The 26,265-nt window shown below is 46.8% G+C and overlaps 3 protein-coding genes and 1 long non-coding RNA gene across 6 annotated transcripts; all 4 read left to right on the top strand.

The window, feature by feature from the left end:
• The first annotated feature begins 3,185 nt into the window (after window positions 1–3,185).
• On the top strand, window positions 3,186–5,584 carry LOC129604181 (uncharacterized). 3 transcript variants are annotated; one of them, XM_055509268.1, is made up of 6 exons: window positions 3,186–3,317; window positions 3,408–3,724; window positions 3,822–4,130; window positions 4,825–4,863; window positions 4,934–5,011; window positions 5,191–5,584. In XM_055509268.1, exons 3-6 carry the CDS (start codon window positions 3,992–3,994, stop codon window positions 5,346–5,348), a joined length of 414 nt encoding a protein of 137 aa, XP_055365243.1. In that variant the 5' UTR covers window positions 3,186–3,317; window positions 3,408–3,724; window positions 3,822–3,991; the 3' UTR covers window positions 5,349–5,584. The 3 variants fall into 3 exon arrangements, with proteins under 3 accessions (XP_055365243.1, XP_055365241.1, XP_055365242.1); XM_055509266.1 differs by having other exon boundaries at window positions 3,408–4,130; XM_055509267.1 differs by lacking the exon at window positions 4,825–4,863 and having other exon boundaries at window positions 3,408–4,130.
• An 8,096-nt stretch (window positions 5,585–13,680) lies between these two features.
• Window positions 13,681–16,599, top strand: LOC114855438 (uncharacterized). Its single transcript, XM_029150592.3, has 8 exons — window positions 13,681–13,885; window positions 14,329–14,544; window positions 14,703–14,999; window positions 15,078–15,377; window positions 15,876–15,914; window positions 15,984–16,073; window positions 16,168–16,223; window positions 16,345–16,599. Exons 1-8 carry the CDS (start codon window positions 13,837–13,839, stop codon window positions 16,597–16,599), a joined length of 1,302 nt encoding a protein of 433 aa, XP_029006425.1. The 5' UTR covers window positions 13,681–13,836.
• Window positions 16,600–18,084: 1,485 nt separating this feature from the next.
• On the top strand, window positions 18,085–24,856 carry zgc:171566. Its single transcript, XM_029151794.3, has 9 exons — window positions 18,085–18,618; window positions 20,373–20,487; window positions 22,323–22,373; window positions 22,601–22,685; window positions 22,767–22,905; window positions 23,012–23,118; window positions 23,280–23,370; window positions 23,854–23,991; window positions 24,066–24,856. Exons 1-9 carry the CDS (start codon window positions 18,513–18,515, stop codon window positions 24,185–24,187), a joined length of 954 nt encoding a protein of 317 aa, XP_029007627.1. The 5' UTR covers window positions 18,085–18,512; the 3' UTR covers window positions 24,188–24,856.
• Window positions 18,625–19,181, top strand: LOC129604154 (uncharacterized). The gene is made up of 2 exons (XR_008694817.1): window positions 18,625–18,889; window positions 19,134–19,181. It is a non-coding gene; the product is annotated as an uncharacterized LOC129604154 (long non-coding RNA).
• Window positions 24,857–26,265: the final 1,409 nt, after the last annotated feature.

Here is a 26,265-nt window from a genome sequence, read left to right as displayed (position 1 = left end):
CACAGCAAATGTAAAACCATCACATCAGTGGTTTCATGCAGCATCAAACAGGACACTGGGAGCTTCCTGTTTGTAAAGTGTAAATGAACGTTTAGTGACCAGAGATTCAGATCAAAACTGTTTTCTTACAGGCCGTGACGCTGCAGCCGAGGATGAACGATGCTCAGAAACATGGGCCACATGTAAATATCCTAAAGAACACAGAACGTACCGAAGGGTCGACGTAGCTCATCACAGTCACACAGGAAGCAGCGGGAAGACCAACACGTGGGAAAACACAGGGAGCTTTTTCCTTTATCACGAAACAAGAGAGGAAAAACTCAGGGTGGTTTTTCTACAGAGTCACTGGGAGGGAACTCGTGGATTTAAGTGTCACTTTTACCAGAAAACAACATCACGACCTGAAAAACAGAATCTGGAGAAAAGTAAGAACGGCTGCATTTGGTTTGTTTGATCTGTCACTTGATGCTTCATGATATAAATAACATTTGTCTTATTAAAGGAACTTTGTTTGGTTGATGTTACGCTGTCACGTGTTTTATCGTTATTTGCAGGTGAGTGTGAAAACACGTTTGACCAGAACATCAGCATACACACATGCTAAAACCAGCATCACCTGTGGGCGCCACCAGTCAGAGGTCCAGTTCTTCTGCAAAGAGGCCGGTTCCAGCTGTGTGAACATATGGACTTCTCCTCCAGCGTCCAACAGCAGGTTCCGTCTCAGCGCCGGCAGCGTCTCCATCAGCAACGTGTCCTCACAGGACCAAGGTGTCTACTGGTGTGGACTCAGACCAAAGGCTGGAGCTGCAGCTCTGAGGAAGATCCGCCTGGAGGTTCAGAGTGAGTCAGATGAGCAACCGACGGCTCCCACTGGCTGATGTTCAGTCTGGTAACGCAAATGTCTCTCTACAGACAAACCTGTCCACAAAATGTCCTTCACCTCCACCAAACCTCCTGTTCCTTCTGTCGGCGCGACCTCGTCTGCAACTCAAGGTGAGAAACTCGCCACAGAATGAGTAGCACCGGACCCGGAAGTTCTGTCTGTAGTGGAGCCTCCATCCACTTCAGTGTGACTGTTAGGATGCAGTCAGACGTGCTGGGTTCTGACCCGGAGGTTCTGTCTGTAGTGGAGCCTCCATCCACTTCAGTGTGACTGTTAGGATGCAGTCAGACGTGCTGGGTTCTGACCCGAGGTTCTGTTCTGCAGGCGGACCGGCCGGCCTCACTGCAGCTCTGGTCTCTCTGGCTGCGCTGCTGCTCGTGCTCACTGGTTTGGATCCACATGCGTAAGACGTTCCCTCCACACTCAACACGCGGACTCTTTCCTTTTCTCTACTTATTATTTCCTGCTTTCTCTTCTCGTGACAGATTTTAAAAACACAACAAAGGGAGAAGTGCAGGTGAACAAGGAGGTAGGTGCCGGTGGAGCCTGGGTTCGGCCTGATGACGGAGAACCGGGCCTAAGGTTCTGTTGGCTCCTGCTTGAGTCAGGACAGTCAAAGCTGACTCAGAGCCCGTGTCCAGAAACGCACACATGACTTTCTGTGGTTCCTCTGGAGCTGCTGTGATCATTCCTTTCGTTCTTTAAGGATCACGCTTATGCAGAGATCCCACAGCGCCCCCAGAAGCTGGACCCAGGACCTGCGGTGCACACGGCCTACGTCACCGCCACCTTTCCCACCAACCCCTCGGACCCGGCCGGCGCTGGAGACGCTCTGTACTCGAGCATCACCTGAGGGAAGCTGGCAGGAACAGGAGGAGAGGACTCTGTCATATTAAACATATGACATGTGCTATATTTAATTTGGAATGGAGTTGATGGCTTTAAATGAAACAGGAAGTTAATGCATTTCATTTATTTCAGTCTTCAGTGTTTTAAAGGTTTAATAAATGTTGATGTTCTCATGATTCGTGGCTCGTTTGTTGGATTCAGTGCTGAACCTGCAGGTCCACTCAGTTACAAATAGAAGCTTCTGCAACAGACACAAATCATTAATGTTCCAGCTTGATGTGGACTGGACCTGCCAACACGTCCAACTCTGAGCTGAATAATTAGACAGACATGTCATGCACACAGGAGGTCTCGGTGAAGGTACAGGCAAGGATTAAGCAAACTCACGGTCAGATGGTCAGTCACGGTTCTTTCACAGGCGGCGGTACAGACGAGGTTCAGGCAGGATACAATGGTCAAGGTAATCAGGAACAAATACACGAGGGACTAGACACGAAACACTGGAACGAGGTATGGAACTAAACAATCTGGCAAGGGACTATGGGAACAGGTGGTGGCTAAATACTGGTAGGTGATTACTTAATTACTGACAGGTGTGGATACTGAGAACCGGTAAGTGAACAGCTGACTGAAACAGGAAGTAACAAAATAAAACAGGACATGGCGTGAAACATGACAAAATGAGCTGTTTGTCCGTCAGCTTTTAGTCGACAGCTTCCTCCTCAGGTGCTGGAGGTCCAGCAGGACCTCAGACCTTAATGTGTTCTTAATGCGTCACGCAGGCTTCCACTTAAACACTTACTAACTGTGGGTGAGCAGGTCTGGTTTCATTTGCTATTTTTATAAGCAGTTTATAACAAGGAAGAATGATGAAGATAAGAGGAACGTCAGACGAAAACAAACTACAAGCAAAGATCTGATTCTTGATTGTGACTCATTCAGGCTCACTGCAGGTAAAACCAGCCTTAGTTCCTTGGTTCATCTGTTTTTATCAGTTTTCATGAGCGTTTCTCAGTGTACTAATGTAGTGTAGAGTTTAGAATTAAGATCTGAGCTACAAAACGCTGCTGATCTCTTCACATTACAGACGTTATAGTGGGACAGTGTCATGTGTGACGTCTCGTTTCAGTGCCTCCATCAGCTTCTGTTTGTCCAACACAGTCAGCATCATTTGCTGATCCTCATGATGGTCCAAGAAATTATGCTAAAAGGTAAAGTCACTATTAGTTTCTAAGCCGACACATACGTCATAGACCATAACATACACACAGGCCTCACACAAACACATCCAGATATGAAACGTAGCCACACTGCTTCCTCCTCCCAGCTCCTCGAGGCCTCACTTCTCAGAGAGCTTGTGGTCGTACCCACAGGAAACGCGTCATGTTTCTACTTACATTCAGCAACGCTGTGGGTGTTCTGCTTAATTCCTCTTCTATTTGCTGTTTAAGAACAGTTTATGACAAGGAACTAAGAAAAACCGAGATAACAAACGACCAGCAACCACAGACCTGAAGAGACGAAGTGATGAAGTTCCTTCTACTTGTCGTGATTCTTGATTGTGACTCATTCAGGTTCTCTGCAGGTAAAACTACTCTCAGTTTCTTTAATTAATCTGTTTAACCTGTTTTCATGAACTTGTTTCTCAGTTTGACGTGTTTCCTTTGACCTTCAGGCAGCGGAGCCTCGTCTGAGCTGAGTGTTTGTGCCAATGGATGGATTGAGTTCAGCTGTAGTTACCCCAACGCGAGCATTACAAGGTACCAGTCTGTTGAAGTATTTATACCCAGTGGACGACAAACCGTACGAATCCCTGAGTCCGACCGCTGGGATCGCACAGGCAACGTTCTGCTGTACCACAACACCACACACAGGACCCTCAGAGTCACAGTCAAAGAGCTTGACACAGTGAGGATGATGGACAGTACCAGTGTAGATTTTATCCAGGACCTGGCTCAGAACATGAAATCATCAACGTGGACCTGGTTCCTGGTGAGAAGTGCATCATCTGGAATCTGTAAACTAGAAAGAAGTGTCTTGTTCTGCTGGTTAAACAGAACTGATTGGAGAATTTGTGTTTTCTCATCAGATGCTGATCACTGTTGGAACATTAGTCGAACTGTGAACACAGCGGGTGAAATAAAGCTCACGTGTCAGAACAGAAGAGACAAACTCCCTGTTCTGTTTTTTTGCAAAGAGACAGATTTGATCTGTGAAGAAATATTATCAACATCTGGTTCTTCAAAGGGGAGGTTCACGATGGGAGTCACCTCTCACAACTTCAGCCTCTCCATCAGTGACGTGAGCTCAGAGGACAATGGTGTCTACTGGTGTGGAGTGAAATCGACTGATGGACGTTACAGAGCATTCAACGCAAAAATACAGCTGGAGGTCAAAGGTCAGTGGAACTAAAGCCTAGACTGTGTCAGGTTTTCGTTCTTGATTTCATTTTGAAAGGACTTTTCTGTTTTGATTCCAGTTTCCGGTTTTATTTTGTAAGCACTTCCGTTTCTTGTCACACCACAGCAGTTCCCGCTTCACTCCCGGTCTTCATTACACTCACCTGTTTGGTATCAGTAATCAACTCCTTGCATTTAACCACCACCTGTCACATTAGTTCTCCGCCAGATCGTTGACTCTTTGACCTCACGTTCCAGCGTTTCTCTAGCTCGGCTTATTCTGTTGTTGACTCCGTTCTGTATCTTTGACCATCGTTCTCGCCTGATCCTGACCGGTGCTGTAAGTCTTGACTCTGTTACCGAACCCTGCCTGTTTGTGGATCTGTCTAAGCCTGCCGAATCTAACCCTGAGATCTGAGCCTTTTGATATTATGACCCGGACTGTTTTTGTGACTTCGATTCTGGAATAAATCCCTTTTTTTTTCATCATCCTCATCGTGTCCTGGCGCTGTGCATTTGAGTCCTCTCCCTGCCGCTCCGTGACAGACTGCACAGTGTGAGACGGAGGCTGTTTGAAAGTTAAAACTAACAGAAGTGTAGAGTTAATTAAGATCTGAGCTACAAAACGCTGCTGATGTGTTCACATTACAGACGTGTTATAGTGGGACAGTGTCATGTGTAATGTCGTTGCAGTGCCTCCTCAGTCAGCGTCTCCATCTGCTGATCCTCATGGTGAGACTCGTACTGTTTCAGTGCATGAACCCGTCAGCATCTATTCGCTGTCTGTCTATGTTGTTTCCAGGTTCCTTGTCTTCAACCACATCGACGCCGTGGACCGGAGCTTCTCCCTCTTCAGGCTCAGCTGCGCCTGAAGCTGACGGTGAGAAATCTGCTGTTTCTGAGCGCTTCCTGAGACGTGTGCTGTTTGTTGCGCTGCCTGTAGCAAAGATCTGTGTCTTCAGTCCTCTCAGCTTCTGCTGACTCTGCTGTTTCCTGTGCAGGGTCTCGTTCACTCAGCTTGTTCAGGTTTGTGGTCCTTCTCCGCTCTTTGTGCTGCAGGTGACTGCAGGACGACGGTGGCCAGTGCAGTTTGTGTGTGTGTGATGGGCCTGGTGCTCATCGTGGTCGTGTTCTACAGGTGTAAGAAGCTTCTTTACACTGAAACGCACACGCGTATTCATAACAGCTGTGCAGGTGCACATGAACACACAGCATGAAGACGAGCAGCAGGTGGAGTCAGAGCTGTGAGGACGTGGGACTGTGTCATCATACGTCCTGGGTTTGTGCTTCTGCATGTGCTGTGGTTCCTTGAGGCTCAATGATGAATTCATGGGTGGTTGATTCAAAGCGTCTGTCAAATCCACTGAATAAAGCTCGTCTTTACTCACATCCTGAGTGTTTGATGTCAGAGCATGAATAAGAAAATGTTGTTTGAGAAATTTTGAACTGTATTTATGAGTGTTTAGTGTGAAAGTAACTAACAGTCAACGTCATCAGACTTCCATGCACCAGCAATGACAGCAGAGCAGGTCTGAAGCTCAGGCAGGATCCAGATCCACCTGCACACACTCAGGATGAGAATTTAAGAACTGTGTTTTTGACTGTTTGTTTATGAAACTAGAGAGACAATAAATATCTACGTATGTGTGTCTGTGCGGCGCAATGCATCATGGGTCCAAACACGTCTGCTACGTGGTTTCCTTTTGAGAGGACACAAACGTGGCAGCAGGTTTACTGTCCAGAGAATGAATGTGTGAAACTGACGCCCCAGAGCCGCCGTCCTGCTGGTTTTCCACCTCACGCTGCCCCGGCTCCCACTGATGACCTGGACCAGATGTGTTCAGTCAATGAACAGCTGGTAAAAAAGCCACCTGACACCTGATGAAGGTGATCAGCAGAGAGGTGGAGAACCAGCAGAACCGGGCCCTGGACGACTGGAGCGGGACCCCTGTGCATTAGAGGAGCATTAGAGTCCGAAGGGTCTAAGAACATTCATTTAGAAGCATAGAACTTCATTTCTACTGGACTTCATGTATTCAGACCGAATGAGGTAAAAGAATTTTCCTCTAAGATTTATTTATTTATTTATTTATCTATCAATCTATCTATCTATTTTTGTCCTGTCCGACTCTTCAACAAGCAGTGTTAAGCTGAATGTCACATTATGATGGACTGGTTTGCTTTTTCATATATAAGTAATATATATATATATATATATATATATATACACACTACCCTAGACAGAGGGTTCATATTTGTTATGATTGGTCCTTTCTAAATATTTGGGATGTCGCAGAGTTGCTGGACAGGTTGAGTGTCTCTGCATCTGGGTTCCAATCAGTCAGTGTGAGCCATCGTGACAAAGATACACCCTAGGGCAAACACAGTAGTGGCTAAATAACTGCCGTAATGTTGTTAATTTAATAACAATATCTATAATAATGTTAAGCCATCTGCATACACCCATACTGTATATAAATACATTCATATACATACAGATATGCATATATGTTCTTATATATAATCACCTAATGCGCAATAATATGTCAGGGAACGCTCGGATGAGGACCCAAATGCACAGCAAACACAGGTTGACGGTGATCAGACGGTGGTTTATTCCAGGTATTAGGCAGAGGCAGCGTCAGGAACAGGCAAGGTTCATACACAAAATCCAGCATACAGTACCAATTCGACAGGCGGAGAATCGTGGTCAGGCAGGGAAACGAGTTCGGTAACGTGCAGAGCAGAGAACGGGGTACACCAAACACGGACGGACAGGAACAGCGAACTGGGAACAACGGTAAGCACACAAACAACGATCTGGCCGTTTGCTAGAGTGAGAGGTGGTGCTTAAATATACTGAGCTGATTACTGATCGCATGCAGGTGTGGGTAATGACCGGTAATGGCAGGGAACAGCTGTGGAGTGACATAGCAGGAAGTAAAGCCGAAACAGAAACAGAAACCGGGAGTGCTACCAAAATAAAACCGGAAATAACTAGACCCAAGACCCAGATCGTGACATAATACCCATGACATGATCACAGCTACCATAATCAACCATTATCTATAGTGATAATAGTAAATGACAGTAGTACTTACAGCTAACATTAGAAAGCCTGTTTATCAGCTCAGGTGTTGAGTGTCCCACTACAAGGTTAGTAAAGCTGTAGCTTAACATCGTTCACCCAAAGGCTGAGGCAGACGTTGGTGCATGAACATTAATGTGTAAAATAGACATGGTCAACATGATGGACAGGAAACACTCCAGGAAGTAAAACAGTCCAAAACAAAACAAAGATTGTTACAATGTTTAGTTTTCTGCTGTATCATTAACATTTCATAAATATCTATTAATCTCAATTTAATTATGGTAAAAGGTAAAGTCACTATTAGCTTCTAAGCCGACACATACGTCATAGACCATAACATACACACAGGCCTCACACAAACACATCCAGATATGAAGCCGTAGCCACACTGCTTCCTCCTCCCAGCTCCTCGAGGCCTCACTTCTCAGAGAGTTTGTGGTCGTACCCACAGGAAACGCGTCATGTTTCTACTTACATTCAGCAACGCTGTGGGTGTTCTGCTTAATTCCTCTTCTATTTGCTGTTTAAGAGCAGTTTATGACAAGGAACTAAGAAAAACCGAGATAAACAAACGACCAGCAACCACAGACCTGAAGAGACGAAGTGATGAAGTTCCTTCTACTCGTCGTGATTCTTGATTGTGACTCATTCAGGTTCTCTGCAGGTAAAACTACTCTCAGTTTCTTTAATTAATCTGTTTAACCTGTTTTCATGAAGGTGATTCTCAGTTTGACGTGTTTCTTTTGACCTTCAGGCATTGGAAGCCTCGTCTGAGCTGAGTGTTTGTTTCAATGGATGGGTTGAGTTCAGCTGTAGTTACCCCAACGCGAGCATTACAAGGTACCAGTCTGTTGAAGTTTTTATACCCAGAGGACGACAAACCGTACGAATCCCTGAGTCCGACCGCTGGGATCGCACAGGCAACGTTCTGCTGTACCACAACACCACACACAGGACCCTCAGAGTCACAGTCAAAGAGCTTCACAATGAGGATGATGGACAGTACCAGTGTAGATTTTATCCAGGACCTGGCTCACAACATGAAATCATCAACGTGGACCTGGTTCCTGGTGAGAAGTGCATCATCTGGAATCTGTAAACTAGAAAGAAGTGTCTTGTTCTGCTGGTTAAACAGAACTGATTGGAGAATTTGTGTTTTCTCATCAGAATGCTGATCACTGTTGGAACATTAGTCGAACTGTGAACACAGCGGGTGAAATAAAGCTCACGTGTCAGAACAGAAGAGACAAACTCCCTGTTCTGTTTTTTTGCAAAGAGAAAGATTTGATCTGTGAAGAAATATTATCAACATCTGGTTCTTCAAAGGGGAGGTTCACTATGGGAGTCACCTCTCACACCTTCAGCCTCTCCATCAGTGACGTGAGCTCAGAGGACAATGGTGTCTACTGGTGTGGAGTGAAATCGACTGATGGACGTTACAGAGCATTCAATCGCAAAAATACAGCTGGAGGTCAAAGGTCAGTGGAACTAAGGCCTAGACTGCACAGTGTGAGACAGAGGCTGTTTGAAAGTTAAAACTAACGTAAGTGTAGAGTTAATTAAGATCTGAGCTACAAAACGCTGCTGATGTGCTCACATTACAGACATGTTATAGTGGGACAGTGTCATGTGTAATGTCGTTGCAGTGCCTCCTCAGTCAGCGTCTCCATCTGCTGATCCTCATGGTGAGACTCGTACTGTTTCAGTGCATGAACCCGTCAGCATCTATTCGCTGTCTGTCTATGTTGTTTCCAGGTTCCTTGTCTTCAACCACATCGACGCCGTGGACCGGAGCTTCTCCCTCTTCAGGCTCAGCTGCGCCTGAAGCTGACGGTGAGAAATCTGCTGTTTCTGAGCGCTTCCTGAGACGTGTGCTGTTTGTTGCTGAGGTGGAGCAGGAGCAGGTGTGGATGCAGCTCATCGTCTCCTTGTGTCTCATAGGATCCAACGGGACCGTGGTCGTCGCTGTCCTCATCTTCACAACTCTGCTGGTGCTCCTTTCAGTTGTAGTTTACAGAAGTAAATGTTTATGGTTTTATAACAGTAAAACCAGCTCCTACAAAGATAAACGTCCACTGATTTATTCATCACTGTCTCATTTCTCTCTGCCAGGATTAAACAGAACAGCTGAGGTGGGTGATTCGCTCAGTCAGATTCACACAGACAGTGCGCCCATTGTGGCCGTCGTGGTGTCTGAGCGTCTTTAGAACCTGAACTCATCCGTCCTGTTTTTCTCATCCTGAAGGATCACATCTACGCAGAGATTCAGGAGACGACAGACTCAGGAACCGTCATCAACTCGCTTTACGTCAGCGCCGACATGAAGCCCCTGGTGTCAAAGATGGAGCCCACGGGCCTCTACTCCACCGTGGGGGAACCCGTGCAGCTGCCCACAGGTCCTGGAGAACCGCTCTACTCGGCCGTCAACCTGCCACAGCAGTAAAACGGACCTGCAGCACCCGCAGCTCTGTGTGATGAGCTGCTCCCACTCACAACCTCTGGACCTCCATCGTGGGCTGTGCCGTCGCCTGTCACACAGCGACCAGCTCTGATTCATCAACCGTGCGCCGCCTGTGGCCGAAGCACCGCCCTCGCTCTGGGTTCCTGTCAGTGACGGATGTGTCAACAGAAGCTTCTTGGAAACATGCGAAACGGCTTCACTGGAACAAAATGTGGACACAAACTGAGTGAAAGAACCAAAACCTGTGCTCGAGTGTCTCTGAACCTTAACGCCACTAAGCTGCAAGAAGTGTTTATATGAAGCCATTACTGCTGAGGTTTAAGGGGATACTGTTGTAATAATAATAATAATAATAATAATAATAATAATAATAATAATAATAATAATAATAATAATAATAATAATAATAATAATAATAATAATAATAATAATAATAAGCACCGACTGTCACGTGTGGAGGAGACCCTGTTATGCAGCAGATGTGGCTATGGAGGCGCAGAGGAAACAATGTGTCCCTGGCTTTTAAATTATGATTGGGTAAAAAACATGAAGACATAATGAAAAACGCCATTAAAGGTCAACAAGATGATGTAATGTAATGTCTGAGGAGCTGAATCCCACTCTGCGAACGACAGATGTATAAGGTGCTGTTGTAAAAAAATATCCAGTCTGTCCTGTTCTGTGAAATAAACGCTTTATTGATCCCAGGGTCAATGTTGAAAGACTGCTGCTTGGATTTTATCATTTTAACTGAAGAAAATATAAGATAAGAAAAACCTTTAATACCTTAAATAATACCTTGAAACCTAAAACCTACTAGATACTGATCTTTTAAAATATTAAATAAAGCGACATTCTTGTGGGACAGAGAAGCTGCTGACTCCAGCAGGTTCACAGAGAAAGCAGACTGAAGCTGCAGCAGATGTAGTGCCGGTTTGAGCCACGCGGGGGCAGCAGAGGCCGCTTCATCAGCTCAGTGGCTCCGCCTGGAGCACATTGTAGTATGTGTTACTGGTGAGTCCAGAGGCTCCAGGTGCACAGACCATGAAGATGAGGGTCAGAGTCTCCTGCAGAGAGGAAGGTTTCTGTTATAAAGAGTGAGGAAAAGCTTTACCTCAGCAGAACAACACTGACCTGTAGGACAGCGTTCATGTGTGAATGTAAGTGTTTTACTGCATGAGTCACTTAGAGGTTTAAGACCAAAAGACTGTTGTTATTGTTAACTCATAGTGAGCAAATTGTTTTAAGAAATAAACCAAATTAGTGAATGAGGCTGAACATTTACAGTAAAAGAGGAAGAAACATGTTTTCACGACCTGAAAACCAGAATCCGGAGAAAAGTAAGAACGGCTGCATTTGGTTTGTTTGATCTGTCACTTGATGCTTCATGATATAAATAACATTTCTCTTGTTAAAGGAACTTTGTTTGGTTGATGTTACGCTGTCTCGTGTTTTATCGTTATTTGCAGGTGAGTGTAAAACACGTTTGACCAGAACATCAGCATACACACATGCTAAAACCAGCATCACCTGTGGGCGCCACCAGTCAGAGGTCCAGTTCTTCTGCAAAGAGGCCGGTTCCAGCTGTGTGAACATATGGACTTCTCCTCCAGCGTCCAACAGCAGGATCCGTCTCAGCGCCGGCAGCGTCTCCATCAGCAACGTGTCCTCACAGGACCAAGGTGTCTACTGGTGTGGACTCAGACCAAAGGCTGGAGCTGCAGCTCTGAGGAAGATCCGCCCGGAGGTTCAGAGTGAGTCAGATGAGCAACCGACGGCTCCCACTGGCTGAAGTTCAGTCTGGTGACGTAAATGTCTCTCTACAGACAAACCTGTCCTCAAAATGTCCTTCTACGTGGGACAGACGCTCACTCACTGGTGTCTTTACACAACCAACGCTGGCAATGAGACGTTCCTGTGTAAAGGAGAAGCTCCATGTGGATGTGAGCGTGTGGTCAGCAGCTCAGGGCCGGAGGCTGAGGTTCACGATACAGTACGATGCAACCGAGAGGAACGTGACCATAACCATGAGGAACCTCAGAGCGGAGGACGCGGGGACGTACTGGTGTGGAGCAGAGAGCACCAGCAGAACCGGAGGAACCAGCAGAACCGGAGGAACCAGCAGAACCAGAGGAACCAGCAGAACCAGAGGAACCAGCAGAACCAGAGGAACCAGGAGAACCAGCAGGACCAGAGGAACCAGGAGAACCAGAGGAACCAGCAGGACCAGAGGAACCAGCAGGACCAGAGGAACCAGGAGAACCAGAGGAACCAGCAGGACCAGAGGAACCAGCAGGACCAGAGGAACCAGGAGAACCAGAGGAACCAGCAGAACCAGAGGAACCAGGGGAAGCAGAGGAACCAGCAGAACCAGAGGAATCAGGAGAACCAGAGGAACCGGCAGAACCAGAGGAACCAGGAGAACCAGCAGGACCAGAAGAACAAGCAGGACCAGAGGAACCAGCAGGACCAGAGGAACCAGCAGAACCAGAGGAACCAGCAGAACCAGAGGAACCAGCAGAACCAGCAGGACCAGAAGAACAAGCAGGACCAGAGGAACCAGCAGGACCAGAGGAACCAGGAGAACCAGAGGAACCAGCAGGACCAGAGGAACCAGCAGGACCAGAGGAACCAGCAGGACCAGAGGAACCAGCAGGACCAGAGGAACCAGCAGAACCAGCAGGACCAGAAGAACAAGCAGGACCAGAGGAACCAGCAGGACCAGAGGAACCAGCAGAACCGGAGGAACCAGCAGAACCAGAGGAACCAGGAGAACCAGAGGAACCAGCAGAACCAGAGGAACCAGGAGAACCAGCAGGACCAGAGGAACCAGCAGGACCAGAGGAACCAGGAGAACCAGCAAAACCAGCAGAACCAGAGGAACCAGGAGAACCAGACGAACCAGCAGGACCAGAGGAACCAGCAGGACCGGAGGAACCAGCAGGACCAGAGGAACCAGGAGAACCAGAGGAACCAGCAGAACCAGAGGAACCAGGAGAACCAGAGGAACCAGGAGAACCAGAGGAACCAGCAGGACCAGAGGAACCAGCAGGATCGGAGGAACCAGCAGGACCAGAGGAACCAGCAGAACCAGAGGAACCAGCAGAGCTGTGATCTTCAGCAGCCTGGACCTGACAGAAGGTGAGTGTTCACACGCAGGAATCTGTGGGTTCGGTCGGACTGTTTCAGTGCATGAACCCGTCAGCATCTATTCGCTGTCTGTCTATGTTGTTTTCAGGTTCCTTGTCTTCAACCACATCGACGCCGTGGACCGGAGCTTCTCCCTCTTCAGGCTCAGCTGCGCCTGAAGCTGACGGTGAGAAATCTGCTGTTTCTGAGCGCTTCCTGAGACGTGTGCTGTTTGTGAGGCTGCAGAAAGGCGATGTGTCAACAGAAACACACAACAGCGTTCGACTTGAACACAATGTGGACTGAAACTGACTGAAGTAACCAAAAACAGTGTTTTCTCTGTGGACTTTGTCTCTATGAGCGGCAGTGAATTAAATCCTGAGATGAAGATCACAGTGAACCCATGACTCCATCAGAACATGTGGATTCAACCCTCATCAGCGCCTCCGTGCTTTTAAAGGTTTGTCTCTAAACTAAACATGTTAAATACTGAGGCTCAGAATGTTGCTTCAGGTTTTATGATGGTCCAAAGATGTCGCTGCACGTGTTTCCATGCAGCGCCTCACGATGAGTCACAGAGAAAGCAGACTGAAGCTGACTGAAGCTGCAGCAGGTGTAGTGCCTGTTTGATCCACGCGGGGGCAGCAGAGGCCGCTTCATCAGCTCAGTGGCTCCGCCTGGAGCACATTGTAGTGAGTACAGTGTGTGTTACTGGTGACTCCAGAGGCTCCAGGTGAAGCAACAGAGAAGCAACGACTCCTCCTTTAAAATAACCAGCATGACTCACTCTTACTGCTGTTATCATTAACTCATAGTTAGCAAATTATTTGAAAATAAGAATTCATTAACACTTCATTGCTGCTTCAAGCTGCAGTGAGTTCAGGGAGGGTCACGATCACAGCGAAAGAGGAAGACAGGGGAGGGAAGAAGGTTTGTAGTTTGAAAATGGAAACACAGGAAACACACGGTTCACACATCGACGCCCGTCGTCCTCAGTGAAGCAGGAAACATCAGAACCTCTGACATGAACAAAGCCGAGAGCTGCCTGCTGCTCATCCTCTCACTTCTGGCAGGTAAAACATTTTTTAAACACACGAGTGATCATTTAAATTTTTTTAATTTAAAAATAACGAATGTAGAATATAATAATAAAGATGCATGTTTTCATCTTCTTTCTGCGTCATCTGCGTCGGCTTCATCGTCTGCGTCGTCTGCGTCATCTGCATCGTCTGCATCATATGTGTCGTCTGCATCGTCTGCATCGTTTGCGTCGGCTTTATCGTCTGCATCGTCTGCGTCATCTGTGTCGTCTGCGTCGTCTGCATCATCTGCATCGTCTGCATCGTCTGCATCATCTGCATCGTCTGCATCGTCTGCGTCATCTGTGTTATCTGTGTCGTCTGCGTCATCTGCATCGTCTGCATCGTCTGCGTCGTCTGCATCGTCTGCGTCGTCTGCGTCGTCTGCATCGTCTGCGTCGTCTGCGTCGTCTGCGCTATCTGTGTGTGGCTGGCAGGTGGTGAGGGAAGGTGGAGAAGGCAGAACTGCACAGATGGATGGGCTGAATTCACATGCAACCATTCAAATGCTCATGGAGAAAACAAATCTACAGAAATAATAAGTGAACGCTCAAGGAGGGAATCATCTCCAGGCCATGATCCCAAAAACAATTCTCTCACTGTGGTCATCAAATGTAATAAGAGTGATGGAACCAAGAACCAGCAACTGTTTGGTAAAAGCCAGGATTTATTTTTAAGAGCTATTAATATTCATTCATTGAATTGAATTAAGGTGATAAGGTGATAATAACTGACTTTTTAAACCTACATTTCACTTTTGTATAATCTGTATTTTAGTCAGTGGTTCTCTTTGTTTCACTTCTGTTTGCAGAACTCAGCAGCTGCCTGACAACGTTCACTCAGGCCTTGTACGAAGCAAATAAAAACACCATCACCTGTGACTTTCCTGTGAATAAATATAAAAGCTGGTTCTTCTGTAAAGAGAGAGATTCCAGATGTGAAGATATTTTATCCAAAGAACCTTCTCAGAGGTCAAAGATGCAGTTCACCCACACTGACAGAGGCTTCAACGTGTCCTGGGTGGATGCTGGCGTCTACTGGTGTGGACTGGGAGCCCAGCAGGGAAACCAGCCCGCAGCTCTGAGGAGAGTCCAAGTCCAAGTCCAAGGCCAGTGGAGCTTTAACCTCAGGACCTTTGACTTTCTGCTTCTGGATCACTAACACTTTCATGTATTTGTGTTTATAGAAATCCGAAACTTCGAGAGAGTTGTGACTATTGGACAGAACTTCTCATATTTCTGTATATACAATAAAAATTTCTCAACAATATTGATCTGTAAAGGAGCCGATCCACAGACCTGTGGACTTCTAGTGTCCACAGACTCCTCCACCAATCACAGGTTTTCCTTGAAGAACACGGCTAAAACCTCCAATATCACTATCACAGTGACAGGCGTCAGAGTGGAGGACGCTGGGACCTACTGGTGCGGAGGACGAAACCCAAACAGGACGGACATGCGACTCTTCCACAGGTTCCAGATGAAAGGTGAGTGCTCAGAGTCCCCCACTGAACACTCTGTGGATCATTGAATCGTTGGCTTTGAGGAAACAAAACTAAAACCTAAAAAGCTGAAGCTGAAATCAGTTTCTTCCTCTGCATCAGAGTGGTTTTTTGCACAAAGAACGCTTCGGTTGTTGAGCTCTAACACTATTGGATCCTTTGTCTCTGCGATCGGTGATGTGTTGACCTTCACGCTCCAGCAGCTGATGCTCTGTGTGTTTGGGCTCCTTCTCCAGATGTCTGACTCTAAAACACCTTTTAATGTTGTGGAATTAAACGTGGACAGTTGTAATAAGTAGGTAACCTAGGTTTAAACCTGTAGTTTAAACCCAGAGGGACCGGAGGCGCGCTGGAGCAAACTAGCCTTTAAAGAAGCCCCAGTCGGGAACAGAGGATGCAGGAGATGACGTTCACCCTCCGCTGCTGCGCTGCCAGTTAGAAACTGCTTCGTTTGCTCACTCCTGTGTTATTCTCTGCTTCCAGTGACACCACCCACCACTGCTGCTCCTCCTCCCAGTCACGGTGAGAGAGGTGAACGGGCTTCAGACTGTTCTGACTGCTTGTGCTGCTTTAACTGTGGTTCACCTGCAGGACACTCACAGATCGTCATCGTCATCGTCAGCGTGTGCGTGGCCGTGATGCTGCTGCTCTGCGTCTTCAACTTCATCCTCTTCTACAAACGTGAGACTCGCGTGCAGAGCAGATAAACACCATGAGACGCGCTTCAACTCTGGCCTCTGTTGTGGTTACGCTCTTTCCCTTTTGTCTCATTCAGGACTTTTACTTTTAAGAAGCTCAAATATTGGATCAGATGCAGAGCACGTGATTGAGGTTGGTGTGAAAACATGTGACTTCATTTACACTGAAGCAGTTATTAGTATAATTACTCCACATCCATCGAGCGTCACACAGGAAGGACTTGTATTCATATAATTCATTGTGTTTGTGGAAGGACAACATCTATGAGGAGATCCAGGACGTGAACAAGCCAATAATGACGATTTACACCACTGCCAGCTTCGGCGCCGACCCGTCGGACTCGCAGTCTTACTCCTTAGTCAAGGTGGATCAAGGCCCGGACGCGGAACCCAAACCCAGCGACTACTCCACCGTCAGCTTCACTCGGTGTCCGTCCTCGTCTTCTACTGATGCTGAACCGTGGACGGATCCTCCGGAACCATCGGTCCATTCACAGCAGGACGAGTGAGCCGGACGCGGACCTTCACTTCATTATTACTGAGTTACTGTTTCTGCTTGGTGTTTGTACAACGTCTAATAAAGACTGGGCTCGTTATTAAAGTGCCAGCTGCTGATGCGGGTTATCACACGCAGTCTAGAAGACGGGGCCTCATCCTGTCCCGCTGAAGAGAAGCGATACCGAGCTGTGGGCACACGTCACCCGTGACTTCTCTGCAGATAAAACCACAGCTGGCACAAAGGTGTGAACAAACAACTGAACCAAAGGTCGCTGAATCTGTTTCTTTCTGCAAATATGTGGCTGCAGCGTGTGGGAGCAGGACCGGTCCGTGAGGCTGATCCCAGAGCAGCAGCGCTGCTGACGAACAGCTCCTGCTTCTCTGTGACCTGCTTCTTGCTCCACGCGCCTGTGTCTGCGCTGCCGAGCTCCACTTCCTCTGCTTTGATGTGAACATCATGTGCGATGAGGGCATCTGACAACTTCTGTTTCTCAACTACAGGCGGGTTCAGACGCTGCAGACGTGCATGTGGCTCTTCTACAAGTGTATTTTTGGGACTCTGCTAATAAACATCCATCTGAAATAACTAAAGACCAACATCTACCACTTACTGTGTGTGTGTGTGTGTGTGTGTGTGTGTGCGTGCGTGTGCGTGTGCGTGCGTGCGTGCGTGTGCGTGTGCGTGCGCGTGCGCGCGCGTGCGTGCGTGCGTGCGTGTGCGTGTGCGTGTGTGAGTCACAGCGTTGGTGACGGTGCCTCGTGCCGTCTGAGGTCAAGGTTCTAAACACTGGTGTTTATTAGTAGTTAATGACATGAACATGTTGAATGTTTTAACCTTTGTGAAAACTGTGACAGTGGGTTGTGAACACTTCAGCGGCCGGCGTGTGTGTTGATGCTTTTTAATCCACGGTTGTTTCGTTCTTCATCAGTGCTGCACTGATGCTCTGACGTTTGGGAGCTCGAGGGTTAAACTCACAGTAGTCGCTGCACAACAAGCAGCAAGGTGTGGGTTTCAGATGATGCGGTTCCGACGCGCGGATGGAAACGATGTGTCGAGATCCGTGTCGTAACGTCTGCTGGAACAGATTCTGGCTTAGACTGAAACAAAGACACGAGAATCACAGAACATGAAGTCAAACAAACGTGTGAAGCACCTGACTTGTTGTTGAGACAATAGCGACGCGTTGTGTGCAGTTTACACCGTGGTTTGACTCTGTGTGTGTTTGTCTGTTTGCGTTACACGTTTAGTGTCCAAACACTGATTCAGTTTCACTCTACTGCCCCCAAGTGTTAGAGACAGAACACGAAGCCGTTTTAACCACAGCCTCTGAGCAGAGGATGGTTCTGAGTTCTGGCATTTTTCTGGTAGGAAATAAAAAAACAAGTCACTGTGTTTAATTCATTTTATGATGATTTATTCATGTACATCAGGTAAAATGAATCAGTGCAACATAGAGTCCCGTCATCACAACTTCACCTCCAGAGAACTGAGTCTGAACTGGCGGCTGGTGACGTCATCCCGCCGCTTTCACAGGTGTTCACTGTTTCTGCTGCGTCTGAATGGGGCAGAAACGTTACTCCGCGCTTCAACACGTGAAGCCACGGACGCCTCCAGCCGCGGAGGAAGAGGCGCGTGGAGCGAGCGGATGGGACCCGGCGCGGCTGCAGCCACAGCCGCTCCACGCTTCTTTACAGGACTCGTCGTGCGCTGAGGTGGAGTCTGACTCCACCTGCGCCGCACCTGGAGAGGAGGCGGATCCGTGGGCGGTGAAGGCGCCGCAGCCGCAGACGCGTCGGAGGCGGAGCTCCTCCGCTGACGCGGTCCGCGCGCACTGTCCCAGCATCCGCCGCCGCAGTCAGCCGCCGCTCCGCCGCCGCTCCGCCGCCGCTCTTTGGTGGACGCAGGTTCCCGTCTCTTTCCCACATGGGGTCGTTCGTGCCGGCTGCCGCGCTGCTCGTCTGTCCGTGCTGCGGTCCGCGTCCGTGCGCGGCGGCGAGGATCCAGCAGCTCAACCAGCGACCGATCATCGGTGAGAATCCGCCCTTTGTGTCCGTGGCTGCGCCGCGTGTGGGATTATTACGGCTCTTATGTAATTCTCCAGAATGTTCCAGAAAAGGTGTGAGCGCTCTGTGGTCCGCGTGCGTGCGCGTGCACGGAGCGCATCTCTAAAATGCCCGCGCTGCGTCCTGCGGAGGATCCGCAGACTCACTGACCTCCGATCAGTCCACCTGCAGCCTGTCTGTGACGTCAGCGTGTTCCGTCCATATGCGTGTGTTAAAGACGAAAGAACAGCTGCTGATGTGAGTCTGGGCTTCACTGTTTACTGTGATGCCGGTTTTCCTCATCACTGATTGTGTGCGTAACTCAAATCTGGTTCAAACGCTTGTACGTTATTAAACTGCAACTTAAGGACGTGTTTAAAAACCGTGACTGGTCAGTTTTTATCAAGTTTTTAATCAATTTCTCCAAATACAAAATGTCCCACATTAACATTCGTTTTTCATTTTTATTGACAAAAAAACCCTGAAACTGTTTGCCACGCAGAGATCACAGCATAAAGGAGGACTAAGGGAATAAAGACCAAGAGCATGACTCAGCGTTTGTGTTAAGAAACTCATTGACAACCACAGACAAGGTGTGTGTTGGATTTTTATTGTGATTTATTCTTACATCATGAGGCCTCATGATGACTCTCGCAGATCCGTTTGTGGCGGAACCAGAAGGACTGCAGTTTGGGACAGGTGATGGGAGGATTTACTGCCTGAACCTGGTGATCACAACCTGATATTTGTTGAGGGATTTGGCACAGGCTCTTGTTCTGATGAGCTTCTGAAAACCAGGACCCGACTCGACGGGTCAGAACCGGTCCGTCCATCCTGGCTGTGTTTGTCAGCGGGTCATGGGGTCGTTACTTTGGTTTGAAGCGCTGTGTTCAGGCTCATCACGACGGCGAGTAGGAGACATGTAGAATCAGGCCTTTTGGGTCACGGCCCGAGGAGGAACCTGCTGTTCTCGACCTGATAGGAACTTTTGCTCCTTCACAGAACGTTTTGTTTTGTTGACTAACTAATCATTGTGGGAGCTTCTGGAAAACAAGACCATGACTTGACATGATCAGTGTGGTTCTCATTAAACAGGAGACACCATTAAGCTTTTTATTAGAGTTTTCATTTGAGTGAAGTAGATTCTGCTGTTGATAGAATTACCCTTCATTCTTACATCATCTAAGGACACGGTGAGTGTCTGTTTGTTCGGGATCTGTTTTGTTTTGTTGAGCAAATCTGCACTAATCACTGGTACGAAACCATGACCATGACATCATTCATGGTCTCCTTTACGTTGTGCTTTGTACACATGACTGGAAGGCGTTTAGACACTGGGTGCAGCAGAGGTCAGAGGTCACACTGGTCTCACTGTTTGAACACTGTGTCACGGTGTCATCCAGCTTATGACTGGCTAAAAAGGAAGAGGTTATTTGTCCCCCAGAGGGACATTGGTTTCTCTGGGTTTAACCCGTTCCTGGGCGGCAGTGAGCTGGGGTAGAGTAGACACACCCAGGCCCCCAGGCTAACGCTGGTGGCTAACCTCCTGAGCTACCAGCAGGTCACTGAACAAATAACCCTCCAGCACATGGTCGCACGTTAAACAGGCGTTTCCTAGTTTAGTGACTGTCTGACTGTAACTGAGTAAACAGAAGAAACCACAGTATGTTTTTAAGTTAATTTGGTTTTAATGGGTTTCTGATCTTGTATTTACTTTCATTTTATCTGTTTTCTTTTCCAGGTGTGTTGGCGCAGGAGAACCTCCCAGGAGATCAGTTTGCTCGTGGCTCGTCCTACATCGCTGCCTCCTATGTCAAGTACCTGGAGGCGGCCGGGGCCAGAGTCGTTCCCATCAGGTGCGAGCTCAGATTGTTCCTCCTGTGTTTGTCTGCTTTTCTGTCCTCATGCCTCTTTGTTTGTCAGAGTAGTTGGAGACGGAGTTGTCCAGACGTAGACGTCCTTCCACCCGTCGTCCTCCAGGTCGGACGTAAGGCGTGACCTGAGAATCAAACTCCCCAGGAGGAGATGCGCGAGGGAGCTTTAGCTTTGTTGAATCAGCTGTAGGCGTTTGTTCTTTACATATTTACAGAATTCCGTGAATAGGAATCGCTCCAGGATCCTATTAAGACACTGTCAAACATTTGAGCCACAGTCTCATTGGTGATGAAGCCTCCTGTGGGTGGAGCTAGCACCAACTCTGTGACGTTAGAGAAGAATGTTAATGTTTTAAAACACAGCATGTTGACATTCATTTGTATTATTTTGGTATTTAGTCTTTACACATATTTTGTGGGATTCCAACATATGGACTCCTCCTTGAAAATTTCTTAAGAGACAACATTCCTGAGTGCTCCACCTGTTGGACCCTGATCCCAGTGTGAGTCACAGTGTTGTTGGTCGCGGTGCCTCATGTGGGCGGAGCCAAGTCATGATGAGAAGTCAGTGTAGAAACAGATTTAACATTTATTTTAAACAAACAAAACAACAAACTTGTGAAAAACTTTCTTGACTGTGAAAGTACATTTTTACTGTTTCTTTTTTGATACTGTGACTTTTTGATGTTAGTTTTTTTAACATTTTAACATTTATATAATTACTGTTGTACAAATCAAAAGCATTAATATTTTTAGGTTGTTTCATTTGTTATTGTACACATTTAGTGGGATTCTGCTATTGAGAATCCTTCTGGAATAATTCTAAAGAACGACATTTCATGCCTTCATTTCATGTGTCATGTCTGTCAGACTCTGATCCCAGTGTGAGTCACAGCGTTGTCAGTCACGGTGCCTAATGTGGGCGGAGCCGAACCATGATGAGAAGTCATTGTTGAAATATTGATTTAACATTTATCAAACAAAAACAAACAAAAAAACAAACTTGTGAAAACTTTCTTGACTGTGAAAGTACATTTTTACGGTTTCTTCTTTGCTACTGTGACTTTTTGATGTTAGTTAGTTTTTAACATTGAAACATTCATACGATTACTGTTTGTTACTATTTCTTCTGGAATAACTGTAAAGAACAACATTTCACGCCTTCATTTCATCTGTCAGACTATGATCCGAGTGTGAGTCACAGCGTTGTCGGTCACGGTGCCTAATGTCGGCGGAGCCAAACCATGATGAGATGTCATTGTTGAAACATTGATTTAACAGAAGTTTTAAACTAGATGAATTTATTTCAAAATAAGTGTATTTATGCAATTTTCTTTCCTTTGTACACATTTATTGGGATTTTACTAATGACAACATGAATTTATTTCAAATTTGATGCTTTATGAAAGCAGAGTTTGAACTTTAGTTGTAATTTTGCTTTTGTTACTTCCTAATTATTCTTATTCTTAAAACATTTTACTCAACAGTTCCTGAAATATAACTTTACTGTTTATTTGTCTTTTTACAAATTTGGGGGATTTTACTAATGAAAATCCTTCTAGAATAATTCTAAAGAACAATGTTTCCTAGTTCCACAGTCCATCAGACCCTGATCACAGTGTGAGTCACAGCGTTGTTGGTGACGGTGCCTCATGTGGGCGGAGTTAAGCCGTCTGAGGTCAACATTTCTAAACACTGTGGTATTTATTAGTAGTTAAATGACATAAATATGTTCAATGCTCTAACCTTTGTGAAAACTGGCCTACGTAAAGTATGTGTTGATGCTTTTTAATTTTTATTTGATGTGTTTTCACCAGAATCAATCGGACAGAAGAAGAATATGCCAAAATATTCTCCTCCATAAACGGGTGAGTTGAACAAACTGATACCATTCTGTTGCTTTACTATGAGTCTTTGTTGTAGTGATAATTATCACAAGTCTAAAATAAGTAAAATTAGAGATGATTAAACAGTGACACAGTTTCATTTAGTACAGTTCATTTAGTGTAATAAACACAGTTATTGATTTGTGTATTTACTGTAGTTTGTTGGTGTCTTCCTTGAACATGTGATGTGGAACATGGACTCTTCTCAGGTTGCTGCTTCCGGGAGGAGACGTCGATATCCAAACATCAGAGTTCACTCGAGCCGCCAGGATCTTTTACAACTTAGCTCTGAAGGTAAGATGTCTGGGGTGAGAATGTGCCCCCGCGGTTCCAACATTAACCTGCTTCTCCCTCACGGCGCCTCGTCCCCTGCAGGCCAACGATGCTGGGGACTACTTCCCCGTGTGGGGAACCTGCCAGGGCTTCCAGCAGCTGTCGGTCCTCACCTGCAACAAGAACCTGCTCACCCTCACCGACACCAGGGCCGTGGCTCTGCCTCTCACTCTGACTCCAGGTGCAGCTTCGGTCGTGCCCTGACTCTGCTCTCAACTAAGTTGTTAATGTCACAGCACACATTTATTTGAATTTCCTCTCCTCTAATTTCCATCCTTTGTTTCTAGCGGCCCAGTCCAGTCGGCTGTTCCGGAGTTTTCCCAAAGACCTGCTTCAGAGTCTTGCTGAAGAAAACATTACTTCCAACTTCCACAAGTGGAGTCTGTCCACTCAGGTACAGTGCGTCCACTTTCCTTAAGGGCAAGGACTCCAATGTGGAGCGTCCAGGATTAGTTGATGGAGGCAGATTAAAGGGTGTTATTGTGACCTTAGTTGGACAACAGGACTTTAAATTCAAACCCAGTCCATTGGTTTGTGTTGTCTGTTTGTGAACAGAACTACAGCCGGAATGCCAAGCTGAAGAGGTTTTACAAGGTGCTTTCCACTAACACTGACGGGAAGAAAGAATTCATCTCCACCATGGAAGGTACTGTAGCCACGGTTCCGAGTTTGAGCTGAGTCTGAGCTGAGTCTGACTTGAGCCTGACTTGAGTCTGACTTGAGTCTGACTTGAGCCAAGTCTGGCCTGAGTCTGAGCCGAGTTTGGCCTGAGTCTGAGCTGAGTCTGACTTGATACTGACTTGAATCTGACTTGAGACTGACTTGAGCCAAGTCTGGCCTGAGCCTGAGTCGAGTTTGGCCTCAGTCTGAGCGGAATCTGAGCTGATTCTGAGCTGAGTCTAAGCCGAGTCTGACTTAAGTCTGACTTGAGTCTGACCTTAGTCTGAGCCGAGTTTGGCCTGAGTCTGCTGCTGCTCAGCTTAGTCTCTGTACGTGACACCCCTTTGTTTTGTGTACTGCTAAAACCTCTGTCCTCTAAACGTCCACCCACGCCTGCGTCTCTGTGTCTATAATGTTTTTACCGTACGTACTGACTGATACTGACTCACTGATTGTTTCCGCCTCCCAGCCTACCGGTACCCATTTTACGCCGTACAGTGGCATCCAGAGAAAAGCCCCTTTGAGTGGATCGACAAACCGGGGATGGTTCACTCCACCACTGCTGTGAGGGTCTGCTTCTCCACGGCCAGCTTCTTCGTCTCAGAAGGTAATGTGCTGCTTTGTTCCACTCATCTCAATCGTTGTTGACGATGAGCTCTAACCGTCCTGTCTGTGCCTCAGCCATGAAGAGCCACCACCGCTTCCCCAGCCCCACCGACGAGGACAGAGCTCTCATCTACAACTTCTGTCCCGTCTACAGAGGCACAGATTCTGTCTTTGTACAGAACTATTACTTTGACTGATGGACTGTAAAACACACGGGACTTCTCAAGTATCATGTCATTAAGTCACACTTTGTTTCAATTGTTTTTTTACTCATGATTCACAAAATGCAGAAGTGCTTCAGACCATCACTAAGAAAAATAAAAGAGAATGAAAGAAAAACTGATTTAGGAAAACCGAAAGTAACAAATGATAAGTTAAAGCATAAGGTCACTTAGTTCCCTCTAGACAAATGTTTCAGTGATGACAGCGTCTCCCGCTGTAGTAAAGCTACCAACAGCTTACAGTATAACAGTGACCAATGGAGCAGCTACTCAATTAGCTGCTGCTTCCATTATGTTGAGCCATTAGTCTCCAGCCACAACCGCTAACATTACACAGGAACACGGTTCTTACGGCTGTTATTAGTATGTGGCCATTTAGTTTTAAGAGTTTTTATTGGTCAGTCCTGTAAAGCTGGAGGAACTTTTATCCACATGATTGTATGGGTAACTCTTTGGGTCTTTAGGGGTTTTTATTCCTGAACAGAATGTTGCTAATCTTGTAGCAGCTGCTGGGTGGTGGCAGACGCTGGGAACGGGACGGCAGCTTAACCTGAATGTTGGGGTCACGTTAGAAGCTCAAGGGTTGCTCTTTCCTCTGAATCTAGTTTACCAAACCAATAAAGACCTGCTGCTCTCTACAGACAATGGGTGTTCCTGTTTTTTATCTACCTACAGACTGGAGTCTAATCTGAGCACAGCACCGCCTCCTCCAAGCAGGTTTGACTGGCCTCTAGTCTGATCATGTGAAATCCCTCTGCTTCATGTTGACTGACTGGACAAACTCGAGGATCACTCCTCGCTACAGATCACTCCACATGAATTCAGTCTATGAAGTTCAACCACTGTAGAGTAGTTGTACTGAGCTACACCCACACACTCAGCCACCGGAGGCTTGGATCAGGCCACAGATGCGCTGCCCTTGTTTCAGACCTTTGTTTTTAACCTGGAATCAGTGCTACTGGGATTGGAATGCTCTGCAGCCTAAGGTGCATGTGTCCCAGTGCAGATGCTGTCAACCAGTGACCCCAATGATGCAGACACCCAGCGGTGGCGGCGGCGGCAGCGGGTGAAGGTCCTACTGCTACACCTTCAGCTCTGCTGCTGTTTCCTCGGCACACTGGAAAACAGTCATTGCACAGAGTTTGCACTAGATGGCATCATAAACCCACAGATGCTCATGAGTGAGACTGTAGCGATGCGATCTGTGTTTGTTGGATCCCAGCTATGAAGCCAACAAAACCATGATTAGCCCTCGAACACAAAGCAAACAAACAACGTACAGAACAAATAGCAGACTTGGTGAATTTGATTCAGTTTGATCCGTTCCATTGTTGTGGTTTGTTGAACCAATGGCTCCAAAGTGGAACAGAACCCGACAGGTTCAGTCATGTATGATGCTGGTAATGTTGCATAAACCTAAACTAACACAGCATTTCTCTGGGGTATAGGCTTCTGCTTCGGTTTTGCTTTGCTGTATTAACACTCACAACCAGTAAACCCACCGTCAGACTGGCTCAGTGGAGACAGATCAAAGCTGACCAGTAATGATATGATAGATTACTCCTAATAATGTTATTATTAATAAAGATGGTCTCTGTGGGCCCCAAAGCCCCCCAGCGGCGCCCCTGATACATGTACGTGCAGAGAATCAAACTCACCTGAGCTGATCTCAGAGTCTGTACCTGCTGAGTCATGACTCATGCTGCTGCAACCATTAAACATGGTTCCCACACAAATGTAAAACGCAGGTCTGATGAATGAGGTTATGTTCTGTGTTTTTAATTAAATACTGGATTGGAATAAAGACTCCAACCAGTTTCATATTTGTTCATTGAGAGCCATTAATTACACAGAGCTTCACTCTCATCAATTCATGGAATAATTCAATTTCCTCTGCATTACTGAAGCACAAGGACACGTGGAGCCCAATCAGAGGCCTGGAGCTGATTAGATGATGGAGCGTGGTGGTTGTGATGGGCTGAGCCATTGATCTCACACACACACACACACACACACACACACACACACACACACACACACACACACACACACAC

The sequence above is a fragment of the Betta splendens genome, chromosome 5 (assembly GCF_900634795.4).
Source record: "Betta splendens chromosome 5, fBetSpl5.4, whole genome shotgun sequence".
NCBI classification, from domain to species: Eukaryota; Metazoa; Chordata; class Actinopteri; order Anabantiformes; family Osphronemidae; genus Betta; species Betta splendens.
Note: the sequence above shows the minus strand (reverse complement) of the source record. Positions and strands in the feature narration are given on the sequence as shown.

Coding starts and splice junctions, on each gene's coding strand:
- zgc:171566 (XM_029151794.3), top strand. CDS start 18,513: ATGGGGTCGTTCGTGCCGGCTGCCGCGCTGCTCGTCTGTCCGTGCTGC. Junction 22,374..22,600: donor ATATTCTCCTCCATAAACGG/GTGAGTTGAACA, acceptor GACTCTTCTCAG/GTTGCTGCTTCCGGGAGGAG. Junction 22,686..22,766: donor TTTACAACTTAGCTCTGAAG/GTAAGATGTCTG, acceptor CGTCCCCTGCAG/GCCAACGATGCTGGGGACTA.
- LOC129604181 (XM_055509266.1), top strand. CDS start 3,260: ATGAAGTTCCTTCTACTTGTCGTGATTCTTGATTGTGACTCATTCAGG. Junction 3,318..3,407: donor CTCATTCAGGTTCTCTGCAG/GTAAAACTACTC, acceptor TTTGACCTTCAG/GCAGCGGAGCCTCGTCTGAG. Junction 4,864..4,933: donor TCCATCTGCTGATCCTCATG/GTGAGACTCGTA, acceptor TGTTGTTTCCAG/GTTCCTTGTCTTCAACCACA.
- LOC114855438 (XM_029150592.3), top strand. CDS start 13,837: ATGAACAAAGCCGAGAGCTGCCTGCTGCTCATCCTCTCACTTCTGGCA. Junction 15,000..15,077: donor AGTCCAAGTCCAAGTCCAAG/GCCAGTGGAGCT, acceptor TTGTGTTTATAG/AAATCCGAAACTTCGAGAGA. Junction 16,224..16,344: donor ATGCAGAGCACGTGATTGAG/GTTGGTGTGAAA, acceptor TGTTTGTGGAAG/GACAACATCTATGAGGAGAT.